Source organism: Pristiophorus japonicus, chromosome 10, assembly GCF_044704955.1.
Source record: "Pristiophorus japonicus isolate sPriJap1 chromosome 10, sPriJap1.hap1, whole genome shotgun sequence".
In the NCBI taxonomy this organism is placed as follows: Eukaryota; Metazoa; Chordata; class Chondrichthyes; family Pristiophoridae; genus Pristiophorus; species Pristiophorus japonicus.
Genome location: NC_091986.1, coordinates 213,779,386 through 213,800,304, shown reverse-complemented (window position 1 = coordinate 213,800,304; position 20,919 = coordinate 213,779,386). Strand labels below are relative to the sequence as shown.

The 20,919-nt window shown below is 47.8% G+C and overlaps 1 protein-coding gene across 1 annotated transcript in view; it reads left to right on the top strand.

Moving 5' to 3' along the window:
• myo7aa (myosin VIIAa) overlaps window positions 1–20,919 on the top strand; it is a 253,612-nt gene that overhangs the window by 163,876 nt on the left and 68,817 nt on the right. Inside the window, exons 30-35 of the mRNA XM_070892552.1 lie at window positions 4,364–4,537; window positions 5,570–5,797; window positions 7,806–7,976; window positions 13,643–13,760; window positions 16,104–16,230; window positions 18,067–18,236. Coding sequence (XP_070748653.1) covers window positions 4,364–4,537; window positions 5,570–5,797; window positions 7,806–7,976; window positions 13,643–13,760; window positions 16,104–16,230; window positions 18,067–18,236 — 988 coding nt within the window. The remainder of the gene's footprint in view (window positions 1–4,363; window positions 4,538–5,569; window positions 5,798–7,805; window positions 7,977–13,642; window positions 13,761–16,103; window positions 16,231–18,066; window positions 18,237–20,919) is intronic.

Below are 20,919 nucleotides of genomic sequence, written 5' to 3'. Positions count from 1 at the left end.
GTTGCACCGCCAGCGAACGCTTGCCTGAATCTTTATAAAGTTTTTTAAAAATTGGCCGCTTATCTTGCCGGGGGTGGGTGCACGGCGGGTCACATTGTTCGCAGGCCCGACACGAGACTCCCAAAGCAAGCGCTCTACTCGGAACTCCTACGCGGCAAGTGAGCCCCAGGTGGGCAGAGGAAACGTTACGAGGACACCCTCAAAGCCTCCCTGATAAAGTGCAACATCCCCACCGACACCTGGGAGTCCCTGGCCAAAGGCCAGTCCGCCCTAAGTGGAGGAAGTGCATCCGGGAGGGCGCTGAGCACCTCGAGTCTCGTCGCCGAGAGCATGCAGAAACCAAGCGCAGGCAGCGGAAGGAGCGTGCGGCAAACCAGACTCCCCGCCCGCCCTTTCCTCCAACCGCTGTCTGTCCCACCTGTGACAGGGACTGTAATTCCCGTATTGGACTGTACAGCCACCTGAGAACTCAGAGTGGAAGCAAGTCTTCCTCGATTTCGAGGGACTGCCGATGATGATGATGATGGGTACAGGTGCAGGGAAAAATGAGTTGACTAAACTTTTATTGGGCCAGAAATTGCGCTCGGAGCTTTCCCGCGGACGGATGGCTCAGACCAAAATGATTTTTTACAATTGTACCTGGTGGTCCCGGTGCAAGGAACACTTCCGGTTAAAGGTCTCGATGTGCAGCCCAGCGCAGAGACCCACCCATCCCGGGAGCGCACGGACATCCTGGGATCATGTGAGCCTGGACCACCACTCAACATGGTGTAATCCCATTGATCGTAATGGCGAGTTCCATTTGTAGAGCTCCCATTACGATCAATGAGAATACCCCCAAAACCACAAACACACCATAAATTTAAAAAAAAACATCACATATTTAAAATGAATTGAAATCAAATTTAAGTAAATGTTTTGGACAAAAATTTATTGCTTTGGATTTCTTTTTGATATGTTTTAATAGGGTTTAAAAATAAACTTAACTTAATGGCCAGGGTTTTAAAATATAAAAATCAGTGCTAAAATTTAATTTTTCTATCTTTTAAAACTCTTGCGCTGGTATAAGTCGGCTATACACTTGCTTTTTTTTTAAACCAGGTATAAGAGTTTGAAGGACATTCGCTGGGCAAGAGTTGGGCAAATAACGCAATCTCTGCCCACGCATGTCCTCCCGTGGATGTGTGCGATCTGTCATCGTAAAATGTTGGTTCCTGGTGTATGCGCATCACGCGGCGAGAGTCGGCATTGGTGAGGACTCTTGGGCACGTGCGCACGTCGGACACATCCGGAGAGGCTGCAATTTACGGCCCAATACAAAAATAGCATTCAATTCCCATTCTCGGTTACCTTTATCGGTAATGGTGCTGGCCAGCTATCTTGTAGAACAAAAAGCTAACCTTGAAGAGAAAGAGAGAGGGAGTAGGGGGAAGGGAGTAGTGGGACTAGCCTTGTTGGATGGGGCAATGAAGAGGATTAATGGATCCATAGGATATACAGCACAGAAACAGGTCATTCGGCCCAACCAGACCACGCCAAAGTTTATGCTCCACTCAAGCCTCCTCCCTTCTTTCCTCATCTAAATCTATCAGCATAACCCTCTTTTCCCTTCTCCTTCATGTGCTCGTCTAGCCTCCGCTTAAATGCACCTATACTATTCGCTTCAACCACTCCCTGTGGCAGCGAGTTCCACATTCTCACCACTCTCTGGGTAAAGAATTTTCTTATGAATTCCCTATTGGATTTCTTAGTGACTATCTTATATTGATGGCCTCTAGTTATGCTCTTCCCCAAAAGTGGAAACACACTCTCTCTATCCACTCTATCAAAACCTTTTATAATTTTATGAACTTTAAGTCACTCCCCTCAGCCTTCTTTTTTCAAGAGAAAAGAGACCCAGCCTGTTCATCTTTTACTGATATGTATACCTGGTACCATCCCTGTAAATCTTCTCTGCACCCTGTCCATTGCCTCTATATCCTTTTTAGAATATAGTGACCAGAACTGTATGCAGTGCTCCCAGTTTGATACAGGTTTATCATAACTTCTCTACTTTTCAATTCTATACCTCTAGCAATAAATCCTAGTGCTTGGTTTGCTTTTTTATGGCCTTGCTAAGCTGAAAATCCTTTAGGGGGAAGGAAAAAGTCCAGTATAGCATCTAGTTTGTGTAATATCAATAGTATTGCATGTTATGTTTGGCCACCTGGACTTTGGCAGTTCAGCCAAGTCTGCTTGTAATTTACCTTGGATTTTTAGCTGTTAATCAAAACCGAGAAGCTCTCAAAGTTTCTCTGTCAGCTCAATCATCCACCAACAAAAATTTCAGTTAGATTATCCGATTATCCCATTCTCGTCGCCAATGTCATGCTTTCGGTCATCATCATCATCATAGGCAGTCCCTCGAAATCGAGGAAGACTTGCTTTCACTCAGTGAGTTTTCAGGTGACTGTACAGTCCAATACAGGAATTACAGTCTCTGTCACAGGTGGGACAGACAGTGGCTGAAGGAAAGGGTGGGTGGGGAGTCTGGTTTGCCGCGCGCTCCTTCCGCTATCTGCGCTTGGTTTCTGCATGCTCTCGGTGACGAGACTCGAGGTGCTCAGCGCCCTCCCGGATCCTCTTCCTCCACTTAGGGCGGTCTTTGGCCAGGGACTCCCAGCTGTTGGTGGGGATGTTGCACTTTATCAGGGAGGCTTTGAGGGTGTCCTTGTAACGTTTCCTCTGCTCACCTGGGGCTCGCCTGCCGTGTCGGAGTTCTGAGTAGAGCGCTTACTTTGGGAGCCTTGTGTCGGGCATGCGAACAATGTGGCCCGCTCAACGGAGTTGGTCGAGTGTGGTCAGTGCTTCGATGCTGGGGTTGTTGGCCTGTGCGACCTCACAAACACACAGCTTTAAGTTGGCTGATAACTTCAGGAACCAGGTGACGTCCCTTTTTATTGTAAACAGCAATGGCTGTAATGCCACAGTAGTGCACTGGTTGGGGCTATATATATTACACTGCAAATAGAATTACATGGATTATACAGCACAGCAAAAGGCCATTCAGCCCAACTAGTTTGTGCTGGTGTTTATTCTCTGCACGAGTCTCCTCCCACTCTATCTACCTCATTTCAGCCTATCTTTCTATTCCCTTCTCTCTCATGTACTCCTCCAGCTTTCTTTCTGAAAACATCCAAGCTATTCGCCTCCTCCACATCCTGTGGTATTGAGTTCCACGTTCCACATGTTGAAAGTTTACACCGCCTTTGATCAGCTTGACTTTCTGGTTTTGTCTCACATTTATAGCCCCTTTTTTCTTACTCCCATGTCATTCACACCCCATCCAGCCTCATCTCTTGTTTCTTAACTTATCCCATTACTATCTCATTGTTGCCCATCATCTCTTTTAAGAATGTAAAATAAGAAATAGGAGTAGGCCACAGGGCCCCTCGAGCCTGCTCCGCCATTCAATAAGATCATGGCTGATCATCGACCTCAACTCCACTTTCCCGCCCGCTCCCCATATTGATTCCCCCTGGACTCCAAAAAATATATCTGTTATGTCTTTAATACTCTTACGAATTACTCCACCAGGTCTAGTATTGTACTTGAGCTGTTGTGACCTTAGTCCCATTTATTGTAACTCCAGAGTGAGTGTGGGCAACCTTTTATACTGGGCCCTGCACACCTATGTAGGTGACCCTCAGGTCTCCCACCGCAGTGCCCTCTGGTGGCACACCTTATGTGGCTATATATGGTCTACATACATGACATCACTTCCCCCCCCCCCTCCCCCCCCCCAAAGTCTTTAATGCAAATTGACGCATACATTGACGGTGACCTGGGCTTTGCTCTTCCTGGTTGACCATTGGAGGGTCGCTTCCTGCTTGGGTGGGTTGGTAGTGAGATTTGTTGCCAGTGGAGGTCCCCGTGGTTTCTGGTTGTAAGTCCATGACTAGCCTTGAATATATTCCGAGACTCAGTATCCACAGCCCTCTGGGGCAGAGAATTCCAAAGATTCACCACCGTCTGAGTAAAGTAATGTTGTCTCTCGAATCTCTCCTGCCTTCCACCTTATCACATAGACCTTCCCTTTTTTATTCTTTCCTCCTCGTCCTCTTTCCCTGCTCCCCCCCCCCCCCCCCCCACTTGGTTTAACAACCTGTTGCATCTCGCACTTTTTCCAGTTCTGACCAAGGGTCATCGACCTGAAACGTTAGCTCTGTTTCTCTCTCCACAGACGCTGCCTGACCCGCTGAGTATTTCCAGCATTTTCTGTTTTTATTTCAGATTCCAACATCCCGCAATATTTTGCCTTTGGTCTTATATCTTGTATGTGCCTTTCCCCACCCCCGCCTCCCACTTACCCCCCTCATAACAGGCCACAAAATCCAAGAAGCCAATAATGCTGCCCGTCACCTTCATGGATGGGACGACAAAGACTCTGCTGACCGACTCCGCGACAACCGCCAAGGAGCTGTGCAACTCGCTGGCTGACAAGATAGGCCTGAAGGATCGCTTTGGATTTTCTCTGTATATTGCTTTGTTTGACAAGGTACGTGTGAGCAAATGTGGCCCTGTCCCTCCTCCCATTACACGGCGTTTACAGCACAGAAACAGGCCATTGGGGCCCAACGGGTCCGTGCCGATGTTTATACTCCACACGAGCCTCCTCCCACACCCTTCCTCATCGAATCCCTCTTGACTCTTCCTTCTATTCCCATTTCCCCGCACGTGCTTATCCAGCTTCCCCTTAAATGCATCTCTGCAATTCGCCTCAACCCCTCCCTGTGGCAGCGAGTTCCACATTCTCCCCACTCTCTGGGTGAAGAAGTTTCTCCTGAATTCCCCATTGGATTTACTAGTGGCTACCTTGTATTTACCGTCCCTAGTTCTGGATTCCGCCACAAGTGGCGAAACATCTTGGAACATGAATATCTCAGCGCTCCTCCAATTCTGGCCTCTTGTGCATCCCCGATTTCCATCGCTCCGCCATTTGCGGCCGTGCCTTCAGCTGGGCCCCAAGCTCTGGAATTCCCTCCCTAGACCTCTCCGCCTCTCTCTCCTCCTTTAAAAGACGCTCCTTAAAACCCACCTCTTTGACCAAGCTTTTGGTCACCTGCCCTAATTATCTGGCTCGGTGTCAAATTTTACACAAGGACACAAGAAATAGGAGCAGGAGTCGGCCTTTCAGCCGCTCGGGCCTGCTCCGCTATTTAATGAGATCATGGCTGATCTTCTACCTCAACTGCACTGTCACCATATCCCTCCATTCCCTTAATATCCAAAAACCTATCAATCTTTGTCTTGAATATACTCAACGACGGAGCCTCGGGTGAGTAGAGAATTTTGTTTTGTTTGACGCTCCTGTGAAGCGCCTTGGGACGTTTTACTCCGTTAAAGGCACTATATAAATGCAAGTTGTTGGAACGTGCGAGTGTAAATGTAAGTTGTTCCTTCTTGCTATGAATCCAGTCACGTGGCCACTGCGCTACCGCCCCTAGATTGGACGTCTGCGTATTTTTAGTCTCGGAGGTGTCACTGAATGCCATGCTTTGATCAATCCGCTAACCGCTTGCCTCTACAGGTCTCCTCCCTTGGCAGCGGGAACGACTACGTGATGGACGCGGTCTCCCAGTGCGAGCAGTACGCCAAGGAGCAGGGAGCACAGGAACGCAACGCTCCCTGGCGCCTCTTCTTCCGCAAGGAGATCTTTACCCCCTGGCACGACCCCAGCCAGGACATGGTGGCGACCAACCTGATATACCAGCAGACCGTGCGGGGTGTGAAGTTTGGAGAGTACAGGTGCGACAAGGTGAGCCAGATCACTGACCGGTATCCCTCACCACGGACTGCATGGGCCGTTGCCGCGCTGTGAACCTGTTTAATTTGGTAGGGCGCCGAATCCATTCCTGGTTTAATATGGTAAATACGACTGAACTGGATTTATCTAGTGGATAAATTTGAGCCTAAAACGCATCGGCTCAAACAGTTGAGCACTTGATGACCTGGCCCCTTGTATTTGGTCAGTGGCCGCCAGCAATGACACCATCAGGTGGCTACAAACAGCATGTACATACGTGACCCTTGCATTCAGAAGAATTAGAGGGGACCTCATAGAAACATATAAAATTCTGACGGGGTTAGACAGGTTAGATGCAGGAAGAATGTTCCCAATGTTGGGGAAGTCCAGAACCAGGGGTCACAGTCTAAGGATAAGGGGTAAGCCATTTAGGACCGAGATGCGGAGGAACTTCTTTACCCAGAGAGTGGTGAACCTGTGGAATTCTCTACCACAGAAAGTTGTTGAGGCCAATTCACTAAATATATTCAAAAAGGAGTTAGATGAGGTCCTTACTGCTAGGGGGATCAAGGGGTATGGCGAGAAAGCAGGAATGGGGTACTGAAGTTGAATGTTCAGCCATGAACTCATTGAATGGCGGTGCAGGCTAGAAGGGCCGAATGGCCTACTCCTGCACCTATTTTCTATGTTTCTATGTTTCTATGTGACGCCCCCAATTTTCATCGCTCTGCCATTGGTGGCTGTGCCGTCAGCTGCCCAGGCCCGAAGCTTCAGCCAGTCTCTGCTGGCGCCTGAGGCGGCCTAGCAACCCATTGGTTTGTGGCGACGAGGGAGGGGCAATAAATGCCGGCCTTGCCAGCAACGCCCACATCGCCCTGAAAATGAACAAAAGAAATACATCTGGGTATGGGGGGGGTCACAATCGTTGCAGCTTGTCCCTTTCCTTTTGTAATTCCACACTTAATGGGGCAAATTTTATGAATTATCTCTCCTCTTCACTCCCGCTCTCCGACGCAGAGATTCACACACCAAGGGTTCTGATTACAGTACCTGGAACCAAGGTTCCCACTCAACTGTGCAGCCGTGCAGCTATCTGGAGGTCCCTTGCAGCTTGTGACGATCTATTCAAATCGGAGGTTTCGCACTTACACGAAATTTTGAATAGCCCGTTGAAGGGACCGCGGGCCCAAGAATAAATTCGGAGGGATATTACCTGGAACTCCCTAACAGCACTGGGAGCACCTTCACCACACGGAATGCCGTGGATCAAGAAGGCGGCTCACCACCGCCTTCTTGAGGGGCAATTAGGGATGGGCAATAAATGCTGCCCTTGCCAGAGATGCCCACATCCCGAAAAAAAAAAAATGTTTTATTGACCGCAGTCTGGTCTGGTTTGCCGTTTTCTGTTGGACATTTGTCGAGATGAAGCTATTCCTACTTGTGCTTCCGTATGGTAGTAGCGAATCAAACATCAAATGTCAATATCCAAGTTGGATATCCAGGCGAAAGTTTCCGGTGTAACAGTGTGGATATCGTGTCGGCTGCCTGTGAATTCCCTCTGAGGGCAGTGCTCGATGATGTGCTCCAGGGTCTGGTTAGGAGCTCCACAGTCACATGGTGGGGGATGCTTTAATCTTCCACCTATGGAGAAGGAGGCAGCATCGACCGTGACTGGTTCTGAGGCGGTCGATGGTTGTCCACTGTTTGCGAGGAAGGTTTGATCCTTCAGGTTGAACTGTGGGCTCCTCTATAAGGAATCCATTCCGTATGTCGCAGTTCTTCCAAGCATTTCGCCGTCGGTCATCAAGGCTGAGGGGAGATCGCTGAAGGGCCGCCTAGATTTGAGACGGGTTGATAGTAGGTTGTTCAAATCAGCCTGCGTATTCACGGTGTAGGTGTGGTGGTGCGATGTTTGCAAGCACGGGCAGCCAAGGTGTTTGGTGTCGATAAAAGCGTACATACTGTTCCGACTAACAACCTCTTGCACTTCCTCTAACACCCCCCCCCCCACTGCCATTAGGAGGAAGACCTGGCTGAACTGGCATCCCAGCAGTACTACGTGGATTACGGATCCGAGATCATCCTGGAGCGACTCCTGAGTTTAATCCCGTCTTACATTCCCGACCGGGAAGTCACCTCGTCCAAAACGGTGGAGAAGTGGGCTCAGTACATTATCGCAGCTCACAAAAAGGTAGGTCCACACGGCACGTGATCAACAGTTACATCGCTGGTTGGGCCACAGCTGGAGTACTGCGTGCAGGTCTGGTCACCACGTCACAGGAAAGATGTGATTGCACGCGAGAAGGTACCGAGGAGATTTACGAGAATGTTGCTTGGACTGGAGATTTTTAGCGATGAGGGAAGATTGGATAGGCTGGGTTTGTTTTCTTTGGAATGGAGGAGGCCGAGGGGAGACTTTATTGAGGTGTACATCTGTCCTGTAATGTGACCAGAACTACACGCAGTATTCCAGCTGTGGCTTAACCAGTGATTTATACAGTTCAAGCATAACCCTGCTCTTGCCTTTATTAGCCGAGGCATAGAATACAAGTATTCCGTATGCCTTCTTAACCACCTTATCTACCTGGCCTGCTACCTTCAGGGATCTGTGGACCTGCACTCCAAGGTCCCTTTGTTCCTCTACACTTTTCAGTGTCATACCATTTAATGTGTATTCCCTTGCCTTGTTAGCCCTCCCCAAATGCATTACCTCACACTTCTCAGGATTGAATTCCATTTGCCACTGTTCTGCCCACCTGACCAGTTCATTGATATCTTCCTGCAGTTTTGTTTGTTGTTTATAAAAATGTTTAAAAAGGGGGGGAAAGAGCTTGTTTGATTGACAGTCGAGAGTCGCCCAGTCAGCCAATGAGGAGTCTGTTTGCTTTCCAATTGGTGCGTGGGGCGGGGGTGCTGTTGCAGGGGCCAGGTTTTAGGAATGAAACCTCCAGCATGACATCCAACCAGAGTTGGGAATTCTATAAAATGGAAGCTGAAGAGAGATTGGTAGAAAATCGCAGGGTTAATTGGATTTCAAAATTAAGCCATGATTACAAAACAACATCCTTACACAGTACAACACTTGACATCTGTGCCTTCGGTCGCCTGAGGAAGAGACCTCAAATCTAGCACCAAGCTCGTGGTCTACAGGGCTGTAGTGATACCCGCCCTCCTGTATGGCGCCGACGTGGATCATATACAGTAGACACCTCCAATCGCTGGAGAAATACCACCAACGATGTCACCGCAAGATCCTACAATTATAGGAATATAAGAGCAGGAGGAGGCCATTCAGTCCCTCGAGCCCCTTCCGCCATTCAATTGGATCATGGCTGATCTGCGACCTAACTCCATATACCTGCCTTTGCCCCATAGTCCCTTAATACCTTTGGTTAACAAAAATCTATCAATCTCAGATTTAAAATTAACAATTGACTGAGCATCAATTACCATTTGCGGAAGAGAGTTCCAAACTTCTACCACCCATTGTGTGTAGAAGTGTTTCCTCATTTTACTCCTGAAAGGTCGGGTTCTAAATATTAGATGATGTCACCTAGTCCTAGACTCTCCAACCAGCAGAAAACGTTTCTATCTACCCTATCTGTTACCCTCAATATCTCAATCGGATCATCCCTTAAACTACTAAATTCCAGGGAACACAACTCCAGTTTGTGTAATATAAGAACATAAGAAATAGGAGCAGGAGTAGGCCATACGGCCCCTCGAGCCTGCTCCGCCATTCGATATGATCATGGCTGGTCCGACCCTGTCCGCTTCCCATAACCCCTTAATCCCCTTATCGTTTAAGAAACTGTCTCTTTCTGTTTTAAATTTATTCAATGACCCAGCTTCCACAGCTCTCTGAGGCAGCGAATTCCACAGATTTACAACCCTCAGAGAAAACATTTCTCCTCATCTCAGTTTTAAATGGGCGGCCCCTTATTCTAAGATTATGCCCTCTAGTTCTAGTCTCCCCCATCAGTGGAAACATCCTCTCTGCATCCACCTTGTCAAGCCCCCTCATTATCTTATACGTTTGGATAAGATCACCTCTCATTCTTCTGAATTCCAATGAGTAGAGACCCAACCTACTCAACCTTTCCTCATAAGTCAACCCCCTCATTCCCAGAATCAACCTAGTGAACCTTCTCTGAACTGCCTCCAAAGCAAGTATATCCTTTCGTAAATATGGAAACCAAAACTGCACGCAGTATTCCAGGTGTGGCCTCACCAATACCCTGTATAACTGTAGCAGGACTTTCCTGCTTTTGTACTCCATCCCCTTTGCAATATACCATTGGTCTTCCTGATCACTTGCTGTACCTGCATACTAACCTTTTGTGTTCCATGCACAAGTACCCCCAGGTCCCACTGTACTGTGGCACTTTGCAATCTTTCTCCAATTAAATAATAATTTGCTCTTTGATTTTTTTTTTCTGCCAAATTTAACCCTGCAAATTGAGAAGATTTTCAGTCAATGGTATTGTTTAAGTCATAGTCTAATGTAAATTATCACCTCTTCTCCTTAATTGCCGTTCCCCCTCTTAAATACAGCCACCCTGACAAGGTTGAGAACTCCATAACTGTCCCTGTCATTTGCTACCATCTACTGGCCAAATGCAAGTACTGCGCTACAATCTGTGTTTGGGGAGGATTGGTGATTTATGAGTTGCGTTCACATCACAAGATAAATACGGACAAAGAAGGCCCTTTGACTCGCCCATCCAGAAGTAATTTTGACTTTCTGACCCAAATCGTGGCATCTAGTTAAATTATTCCAGGGTTATTTTCTTCGACTACCTTGCTTACTTACCACAGGGATCGGTGCTGGGACCACAACTGTTTACAATATACATAGATGACCTGGAAGAGGGGACAGAGTGTAGTGTAACAAAATTTGCAGATGACACAAAGATCAGTGGGAAAGCGGGTTGTGTAGAGGACACAGAGAGGCTGCAAAGAGATTTAGATAGGTTAAGCGAATGGGTTAAGGTTTGGCAGATGGAATACAATGTCGGAAAATGTGAGGTCATCCACCTTGGGGGGGAAAAAAAAACAGTAAAAGGGAATATTATTTGAATGGGGAGAATTTACAACATGCTGCGGTGCAGAAGGACCTGGGGGTCCTTGTGCATGAATCCCAAAAAGTTAGTTTGCAGGTAATGCAGAAGGCGAATGGAATGTTGGCCTTCATTGCGAGAGGGATGGAGTACAAAAGCAGGGAGGTCCTTCTGCAACTGTACAGGGTATTGGTGAGGCCGCACCTGGAGTACTGCGTGCAGTTTTGGTCACCTTACTTAAGGAAGGATATACTAGCCTTGGAGGGGGTACAGAGACGATTCACGAGGCTGATTCCGGAGATGAGGAGGCTACCTTATGATGATAGATTGAGTAGACTGGGTCTTTACTCGTTAGAGTTCAGAAGGATGAGGGTTGATCTTATAGAAACATTTAAAATAATGAAAGGGATAGACAAGATAGAGGCAGAGAGGTTGTTTCCACTGGTCGGGAGACTAGAACTAGGGGGCACAGCCTCAAAATACGGGGGAGCCAATTTAAAACCGAGTTGAGAAGGAATTTCTTCTCCCAGAGGGTTGTGAATCTGTGGAATTCTCTGCCCAAGGAAGCAGTTGAGGCTAGCTCATTGAATGTATTCAAATCACAGATAGATAGATTTTTAACCAATAAGGGAATTAAGGGTTACGGGGAGCGGGCGGGTAAGTGGAGCTGAGTCCACGGCCAGATCAGCCATGATCTTGTTGAATGGCGGAGCAGGCTCGAGGAGCTAGATGGCCTACTCCTGTTCCTAATTCTTATGTTCTTATATACTTGCCACAGAGGGAGTGCAACAAAGATTCACCAGACTGATTCCTGGGGTGGGAGGATTGTCCTATGAGGAGAGTTTGAGCAGACCCGGCTGATATTCTCTGGAGTTTAGAAGAATGAAAGGAGATCTCATTGAAACATACACAATTCTTACAGGGCTTGACAAGGTAGATGCAGGGAGGATGTTTCCCCTGGGCTTGGGGAGTCTAGAACCAGGGATCACAGTCTCAGAATAAGAGGTCGCCCATTTAGGACTGAGATGAGGGGAAACTTCTTCACTCGGAGGGTGGTGAATCTTTGGAATTCTCTACCCCAGAGGGCTGTGGAGACTCAGTATTTGAGTATATTCAAGACGGAGATCGATAGATTTTTGGATATTAAGGGAATCGAGGGATTTGGGGACAGTGCAGGAAAGTGCAGTTGAGGTCGAAGGTCAGCCATGATCTTATTGAATGGCGGAGCAGACTCGAGGGGCCGAATGGACTATAAGAACATAAGAAATAGGAGCAGGAGCAGGCCATATGGCCCCTCGAGCCTGCTCCGCCACTTAATACGATCATGACGGATCCGATCATGGACTCGAGTCCACTTCCCTGTCCGCTCCCCATAACCCCTTATCGGTTAGGAAACTGTCTGAATACATTTAAGACAGAGATAATGTCCCAGCTTCCACAGCTCTCTGGGGCAGAGAAATTCCACAGATTTACATACAACCCTCAGAGAAGAAATTCCTCCTCATCTCAGTTTTAAATGGGCGGCTCCTTATGGGACTACCTTACCTGGAGAATCATTCCATGGATTGATCACTCGGTGTGAAGAACTTGCTAAATACAAAATTTAATTTGCTTTTCACTAGTTTGGGCCTGTGCAAGCCATCGTCCTGTCATCTTTCACAGTCTAGTGAATGTTATCTCCTTACATTCCTGTGAAGCGTCTTGGGAATGTTTTACTATGTGAAAGGCGCTATATAAATACATGTTGTTTATGAACCCGTGGTCACGATCTCCCTTTCTTTACATCAGAACATGGCTAATCTTCTACCTCAACTCCACTTTCCTGCCTACCCCAATATCCCTTGATTCCCTTACATCCAAAAATCTATCGATCTCTGTCTTGAATATACTCTGAGACTGAGCCTCCACAGCCCTCGGGTAGAGAATTCCAAAGATTCACAACCCTCTGAGTGAAGAAATTTCTCCTCATCTCAGTCCTAAATGACTGACTCTTTATTCTGAGACTGAGACCCCTGGTTCTAGACTCCCCAGCCCGGGGGAAACATCCTCCCTGCATCTACCCTGTCAAGCCCCGTAAGAATTTTGTATGTTTCAATGAGATCACCTCTCATTCTTCTCAACTCCAGAGAATATATGCTTCATCTATATTACTAAGTTGATTCTGGAGATGAGATGGGGTTGACTTATGAGGAAAGGTTGAGGAGGTTGGACCTCTACTCATTGGAATTCAGAAGAATGAGAGGTGATCTTATCGAAACGTGTAAGATTATGAAGGGGCTCGACATGGTGGATGCAGAGAGGATGTTTCCACTGATGGGAGAGACTAGAACTAGGGGGCATAATCTTAGAATAAGGGGCTGCCCAATTAAAATTGAGATGAGGAGGAATTTCTTCTGAGGGTTGTAAATCTGTGGAATTCGCTGCCTCTCCGATCTGTGGAAGCTGGGTCATTGAATAATTTAAGACAGAGATAGACAGTTTCTTAACCAATGAGGGATTATGGGGAGCGGGCAGGGAAGTGGAGCTGAGTCCATGATCGGATCAGCCATGATCGTATTAAATGGCGGAGCAGGCTCGAGGGGCCTTATGGCCTACTCCTGCTCCTATTTCTTATGTCTGCTCAATCTCTCGTCATAGGACAATCCCCCCACATCCCAGAAATCAGTCTGGTGAGTCCAATGGGCAATTCTGATTGGAGCCCACCGCTACACTCTGTTGTGCAATAAAGCACACGATAATTGTGTGCTTATCTTGTGTATACATTCCGTTAAATTCCACCTTATTTTAATCTCGTCAGGGAGTGTACACCCAGAAGAGGATTGACCCTCAGAAGGTGAAGGAGGAGGTGGTCGACTTTGCTCGTTTCAAGTGGCCTTTGCTTTTCTCTCGATTTTACGAGGCTTTCAAATTTTCAGGTTTGTTGAAATACGGACGCTCTATTCGTTCCTCTATGAAGCTTGTGGTTTATCCCCGTGGGTGTAAGGAAATGTAATCATCATCATCATCAATGTCATAGGCGGTCCCTCGTGTCGAGGATGACTTGCTTCCACGCCAAAAACGGATGAGTTCTCAGGTGTTTCAATGAAGGTCCTAATGTTCCAGATCCCGAACTACCTCGTAACGTCTGGTGGCCGTTGCACACCAGCCACCTCACGGGCTTGGCAGAGCTAGGTCTTGGTCCAGTGGCAAAGATTAGCCAGGGCGACTGGAGACCAGCTCTGCTGCGCACACATCACACATGCTGCCCCTGGGCCCTCGCCTCTCCTGGGCCCCGGTCACTTCCCACTACAGACTCTTGCCGCTCCTTCGCCCCTCCTGCTGTACCTGCCCGCACTGCAATCAGCGACCTGGCTTCGCAGCCGTCGTCCTCCTGCAGCAGCACGCGCTGCTCCCTGCAGTGGTATACCACCGCACGCTGCTCCCTCCAATGGCCCCGGCCCGCTGATGGTCTCGCAGGCCGGGACCGCGCCGGTTTCCGGGCCGGGCCGCCGCACGCTGCTCCCTCTGATGGTCCCGTGTAAACGCACATTACGGACACGCGAAAACGACAGGCAGAAAAAGGCCAGCCTGATCCCATCAAGCCTGCGCCAAGCTCGTGATGTCCGGAGCCTTGAAACTTGAACTTCCTGTCCCCCTAAACCCGCCCCCCCCCCCCCCCCAGTGTCCATTTAATCTCTTGGGAGAGTCCAAAAAAAAACAGGACCAAAAAGTGGGGTGGGGGAGGAATCTGGAACGATTCCTCTCCAACTCCCTCGGCGATGGCAATCAGTTCAGCAGATCACACGCACACCCATGCTTGTGTTAACTGGTGAATGGCTTCACTTTTTAATACAAGGTGCAATCTGTACCACAGCTAAGGACCGGGCCAGTTCCCACTTCAAGGAGTCGATTCTCATCGCACAGCGCGCGAATAAGCAACATTCTAAATATCCTCTATTCCCTGGCCAGAAGATGTATCGGGAGTGGTCAGATACGCCAACCTAGGGGGAAAAAATGTTGGTCAAACTGCAAACAATTGGGGGGAAAAAAAAAACGCAGACATGAGGGATCGTGACGTTTTTTTAAAAAAAACTGGCCTAGAAAAATCGTAACTAAGTCAGTTACGCCGGCGCAGATCGCAGGGGGAAACTTGGGGGAAAAAAATAAACACGCCAGAAAAATGGCGCCAATGACCGGGGAAAATTGAGCCCTAAGTGAAGCTTTTTCACCTGAACACTTTTTTGTGATGACCTAATATATATATATGTTTTTACATCATGTAATATTTTTCACTTCAATTCTGAGGGAGGGTCTATACCTGAAAAGCTGACTTTCATTCTCTCCGCCGATGCTAATTGACTTGAGCGGTTTCCAGAATTTTTCGGGGGCTATTTTTCTGTTTTCACATTTCCAGCATTTGTGGTATTTTTGCTTTTTTGCGCGTCGTGTTTTATCGGCGATTTTGGTTTTTAATTTGCCCCGACAGGACAAACTACAACTTCCGTTTTATGTGTAGTGTCTTCGGTGCAGTAAAATATCCCAAGAAGCTTCACGGGAGTCTCTATCAAACAAATAACTTCAAGATAAAGCAAACACACTTCAAGATAAATCATGATGTGATCTCTCTCCAAAGAAAGAAAGACTTGGATTTATATAGCGCCTTTCACGACCACAGAACCAAAGTGCTTTACGGCTAAAAGTAGTACTTTTGGAGTGTAGTCACTGTTGTAATGTAGGAAAAGCGGCAGCCAATTTGCGCACAGCAAGCTCCCACAAACAGCGATGTGATAATGACCAGATCATCTGTTTTGTTACATTGTTCGAGGGATAAATATTGGCCAGGACACCGGGGAGAACTCCTCTTTGAAATAGTGGCCGTGGGATCTTTTACGTCCACCTGAGAGAGCAGACAGGGCCTCGGTTTAACGTCTCATTTGAAAGACGGCACCTCCGACAGTGCAGCACTGCACTGGGAGTGTCAGCCTGGATTTTTGTGCTCCAGTCCCTGGAGTGGGACTTGAACCCACAACCTTCTGACTCGGGGGACGAGAGAGTGCTGCCCACTGAGTCACGGCTGACACTTTAGTACCGATCGTGAGCATTAGAATGTTCTGAGGTGAAATGTTCCCAGGTTTGCCCTTCCCAACGCGCTCCATCTTGTGTGGGGGGAGCGGGGGGGAGGGGAGTTTATATGTTGAGGCAGCCCTGAGACACGGAACCATTAACTGGGCCCGTGATGCTGCTTAATCAATGACTTTATTTTCCCTTCATTGCTTTAGGCCCAAGCCTGCCAAAGAATGACGTGATCATGGCCGTAAACTGGACTGGTGTCTACTTTGTTGACGAACAGGAGCAAGTCCTTCTGGAACTTTCCTTCCCAGAAATCACTGCAGTCACGAGCAGCAAGTAAGTGCTGGGCTGGAACCTATAAGCAGGCGGCCAAGGAATGACAATTGAAGTACAGGTTAACCGTCCCGAAACCGGAACCCTCTGGGCCGAGGCCGTTCCAGTTTTTCCGGATGTTGGTGAAGAAATCCGACTTCCCCAATCCGGAAACCCCCCCTGCCGGGCCGCGACTCGGGTATTTCCGGATTTCGGAGAAGAAAGCTGAGGGGAGTAGGTGGGTCAGGTCGGGTCACACGTGGGTCAGGTGGAGGTCAGCTCGGGAGGGGGGTTACGTGGGTCGGGGTCGTGGGGCATTCAGAGAGGCTCAGGAGCAGGTATGTACGTACCCTGCATTTGTGCCATTTATTTTTTTTTTTTTAAATGTCTGCTTTTCGGAACTTATTTCCGGATTCCGGACGCCGACTCCTGCGATCTGCCCGATGTCCATTTTTCGGACAATTACGGTTTTTAGAACTCCGGATTTAGGGCGTGCTTACCCGTACAATGGACGGCTGGCCAACTGGATGATTCTAGGGTTGCCCAACCCTCCGGAACTGCCCCCAGGGTCTCCAGGAATTGGTGATCCGTCTCCATGGCAACACCCAAAAGCAAAACCCTCAGGACATTAAAAAAAAACGTGGTGTGCTTTTTCAAATTTTCTTTGAACAGCTTTGCTTACTAGTTATTAAAAAAAAACTATGTTGGAGATGGGGGAAGACATGGGAGCAGGAACAGGCCATTCAGCCCCTCGAGCCTGCTCCGCCGTTCAATTAGATCATGGCTGATGATCAGAATGTTTTCGCAGCTTCTTAAGCTATGACAGCTTGCATTTATATAGCGCTCTTAATGTAGTAAAACGTTCCAAGGCACTTCAGAGCGCATATCAAACAAAATATTAAGTCTGTAAGCACTCTCTAGTAATGACTCCATGAGATAAGGTATTGAACTGTTGTGACCTTAGTCCATTTATTGCAGCTCCTGAATGAGGTTACAGTAAGGTGAGCTCCCTTTTATACCTGGTTACCTGCGGTCTGCAGGTGACCTCTAGGTCTCCACCAGTTGCACCCTCTGGTGGTACAGGCATATTGTGTACAGTGTGAAGATGCATTCAATGGTCTTGTGTAACTGGACATTGAGTGTACAGGGTATATACATACACAACACAAAATTTGTCACTGAGCTGCAAAAGGAGACATTAGGACAGATAACCAAAAGCTTGGTTGAAGAGTTGGGTTTTAAGGAGCATCTTAACGGTAGATAGAGAGAGAGAGGTGTAGGGAGTGAGGCTGCTACCTATTGAGCCACGGTTGACACCTTAATCGACTTAATCCCCACCGTGTTGGAAGTGCGCCTGTGGGGTATTGTCCGAGAACACGGGTGGTCTTGCCGGCGATACCCTTCCTTGTTGGTGTTCAACCGGAGCCGTATCAATAATGATGATTTCAGGTGAGGTTCGGGATACCTGCGGACTTGTTAAACCCGCCCCTTGCCGTCACCAAATTAAAACCAGAGACCGTACATTCAGGAGAAGAGCAGAGAAAAACAAAAGCGTCTTTGAGGTAGGCACAAATTCGTAGGCCTGTCCTATTAAAGGATGAGGAGCGAGAAGGAACGGAAGGAATAGGAGCAGGAGTCGGCCATTCGGCCCCTCGAGCCTGCTCCGCCATTCAATAAGGTCATGGCTGATCTGATCCTGGACTCGGCTCCACTTTCCTGCCCGCTCCCCATAACCTTTGACTCCCTTATCACTCAAAGATCTGTCTAGAGGAGGAGGAGTGGGGGGGGGGGGGGGGGGGGGTACAATAAAATATTAAAGTGGTGTCCCTGCTGAAGGGTGGTCTCTGTTTTGGATTCCAGGGGAGGCAAACTGCAAGGACAGAGTTTCACACTGGCGACCATCAAAGGCGACGAATACACCTTCACCTCTAACAATGCTGAGGACATCCGGGACCTGGTGGTGACTTTTCTGGAGGGGCTGAGGAATAGGTCAAAGTTCGTTGTCGCTCTGCAAGATAACCCCAACCCCGGTGAGTGACCATGAGCAGGAAGTAACATTGTGGGCGGGGAGGGGGTTCGTGACTGTTGTTTTTTGTTGTCAGTAATCCAGGGGTTCATAGGGTGTTGTAAACTCCCTGAATGTCCTCCTGCACTTGAACCTGGGCCAGGAAATGGTTTATGAATGGGGGGACTTTTTTTTGTGTCACTTGACATCAAGACATGTTCGCTTTCCACGCCTCTCCATCCCCACGCTCGTGAAAATTCTGCCGTTGGTCCTAGAATGCCTTTACTTTAATTGTCGTCCTCGACAAGTCTATCAAAGCAACGGTACTTTTCCTCTTCTAACTCCAGTGATGCTCCGAGTCTAAGGTGTAGAAGATCTACGAAGGACATAGACAGGCTAAGTGAGTGGGCAAAAATTTGGCAGATGGAGTATAATGTTGGAAAGTGTGAGGTCATGCACTTTAGCAGAAAAGATCAAAGAGCAAGTTATTATTTAAATGGAGAAAGATTGCAAAGTGCCGCAGTACAGTGGGACCTGGGGGTACTTGCGCATGAAACACAAAAGATTCATATGCAGGTACAGCAAGTGATCAGGAAGACCAATGGAATCTTGACCTTCATTGCAAAGGGGATGGAGTATAAAAGCAGGGAAGTGTTGCTACAGCTATATAAGGTATTGGTGAGGCCACACCTGGAATACTGCGTGCAGTTTTGGTTTCCATATTTACGCAAGGATATACTTGCTTTGGAGGCAGTTCAGAGAAGGTTCACTAGGTTGATTCTGGAGATGAGGGGGTTGACTTATGAGGAAAGGTTGAGGAGGTTGGGCCTCTACTCATTGGAATTCAGAAGAATGAGAGGTGATCTTATCAAAACGTATAAGATTATGAGGGGGCTTGACAAGGTGGATGCAGAGAGGATGTTTCCACTGATGGGGGAGACTAGAACTAGAGAGCATGATCTTAGAATAAGGGCCGCCCATTTAAAACTGAGAAGAGGAGAAATTTCTTCTCTGAGGGTTGTAAATCTGTGGAATTCACTGCCTCAAAGAGCTGTGAATGCTGGGACATTGAATAAATTTAAGACAGTTTCTTAAACGATAAGGGAATAAGGGGTTATGGGGAGCGGGCAGGGAAGTGGAGCTGAGTCCATGATCAGATCAGTCATGATCTTATTGAATGGCGGAGCAGGCTCGAGGGGCCGTATGGGCCTACTCCTGTTCCTATTTCTTATGTTTTTATTATAAGGACAAAACTAAATGCGAGGAAAATATAACGATCCATGCACCCCCTTCCCCTCCCCCACACATACTTTCCACCAAGTGTCTACCTGATTCAGAGGTCAGTTGGCCAAACAGGTTTCATCCAGTGACTTTTTCAAATTGTTCACCAAGGTGTGAAAGTGGATTGTGGAACCCTCTGGTCTTCACATAAGAACATAAGAAATAGGAGCAGGAGTAGGCCATTTAGCCCCTCGAGCCTGCTCCGCCATTTAATAAGATCACGGCTGATCTGATCATGGACTCAGCTCCACTTCCCTGCCCGCTCCCCATAACCCTTTATTCCCTTATCGCTCAAAAATCTGTCTATCTCCGCCTTAAATATATTCAATGACTCCGCCTCCACAGCTCCCTGGAGCAGAGAATTCCATAGATTTACAACCTTCAGAGAAGAAATTCCTCCTCATCTCAGTTTTAAATGGGCAGCCCCTTATTCTAAGACTATGTTCCTTTGTTTTAGTTTCCCCTATGAGTGGAAACAGCCTTTCTGCATCCACCTTGTCGAGCCCCCTAATTATCTTATGTTTCAATAAGATCACCTCTCTTCTGAACTCCAATGAGTATAGGCTCAACCTATCTTCATAAGTCAACCCCCACCTCGGGGGAATCAACCTAGTGAACCTTCTCTGAACAGCCTCTAATGCAAGTATATCCTTCCTTATATACGACCAAAACTGTACGCAGTACTCCAGGTGTGGCCTCACCAATACCCTGTACAGTTGTAGCAGGACTTCTCTATCCCCCTTGCAATAAAGGCCAACATTCCATTTGCCTTCCTGATTACTTGCTGTACCTGCATGTGTTGCGCCCTGCCCTGCTTTACCGTCGCCTCCAGGGGAATTGCTTTCGGGACATAAGCACGAAGGAACAGGAATTTTTTTGTTTTTGTTTTATGGGATGTGGGCGTCGCTGGCAAGGCCGGCATTTATTGCCCATCCCTAATCGCTCTTTGAGAAGGTGGTGGTGAGCCACCGCCTTGAACCGTTGCAGTCCGTGTGGTAAAGGTAGTTCCGTAGAGCTCTTTTCCTTCGTAGCAGTTTGGTAAAACTGAGTGGTTCGCTGGGCCATTTTAGAGAGCAAGTTAAGAGTGAACCACATTGCTGTGGGTCTGGAGTCACATATAGGCCAGACCGGGTAAAGGCGACAGATTTCCTTCCCTAAAGGACATTAGTGAACCAAATGGGTTTTTACAACAATCCTTCTTCCTTCTTCGAGGCAGTCCCTCAGAGTCGAGGAAGACTTGCTTCAACACTAAAAATGAGTTCTCAGGTGACTGAAGAGTCCAATGTGGGAATTACAATCTCTGTCACAAGTGGGACACTTAAAGTGTGGAAGATGCCTGTGCATGAATTCTTTTAACGTGGGGTGGCCATTGCACACCAGCCAGCACACGGGCTTAATAGAGCTAGGTCTTGGTCCAGTGGCAAGGG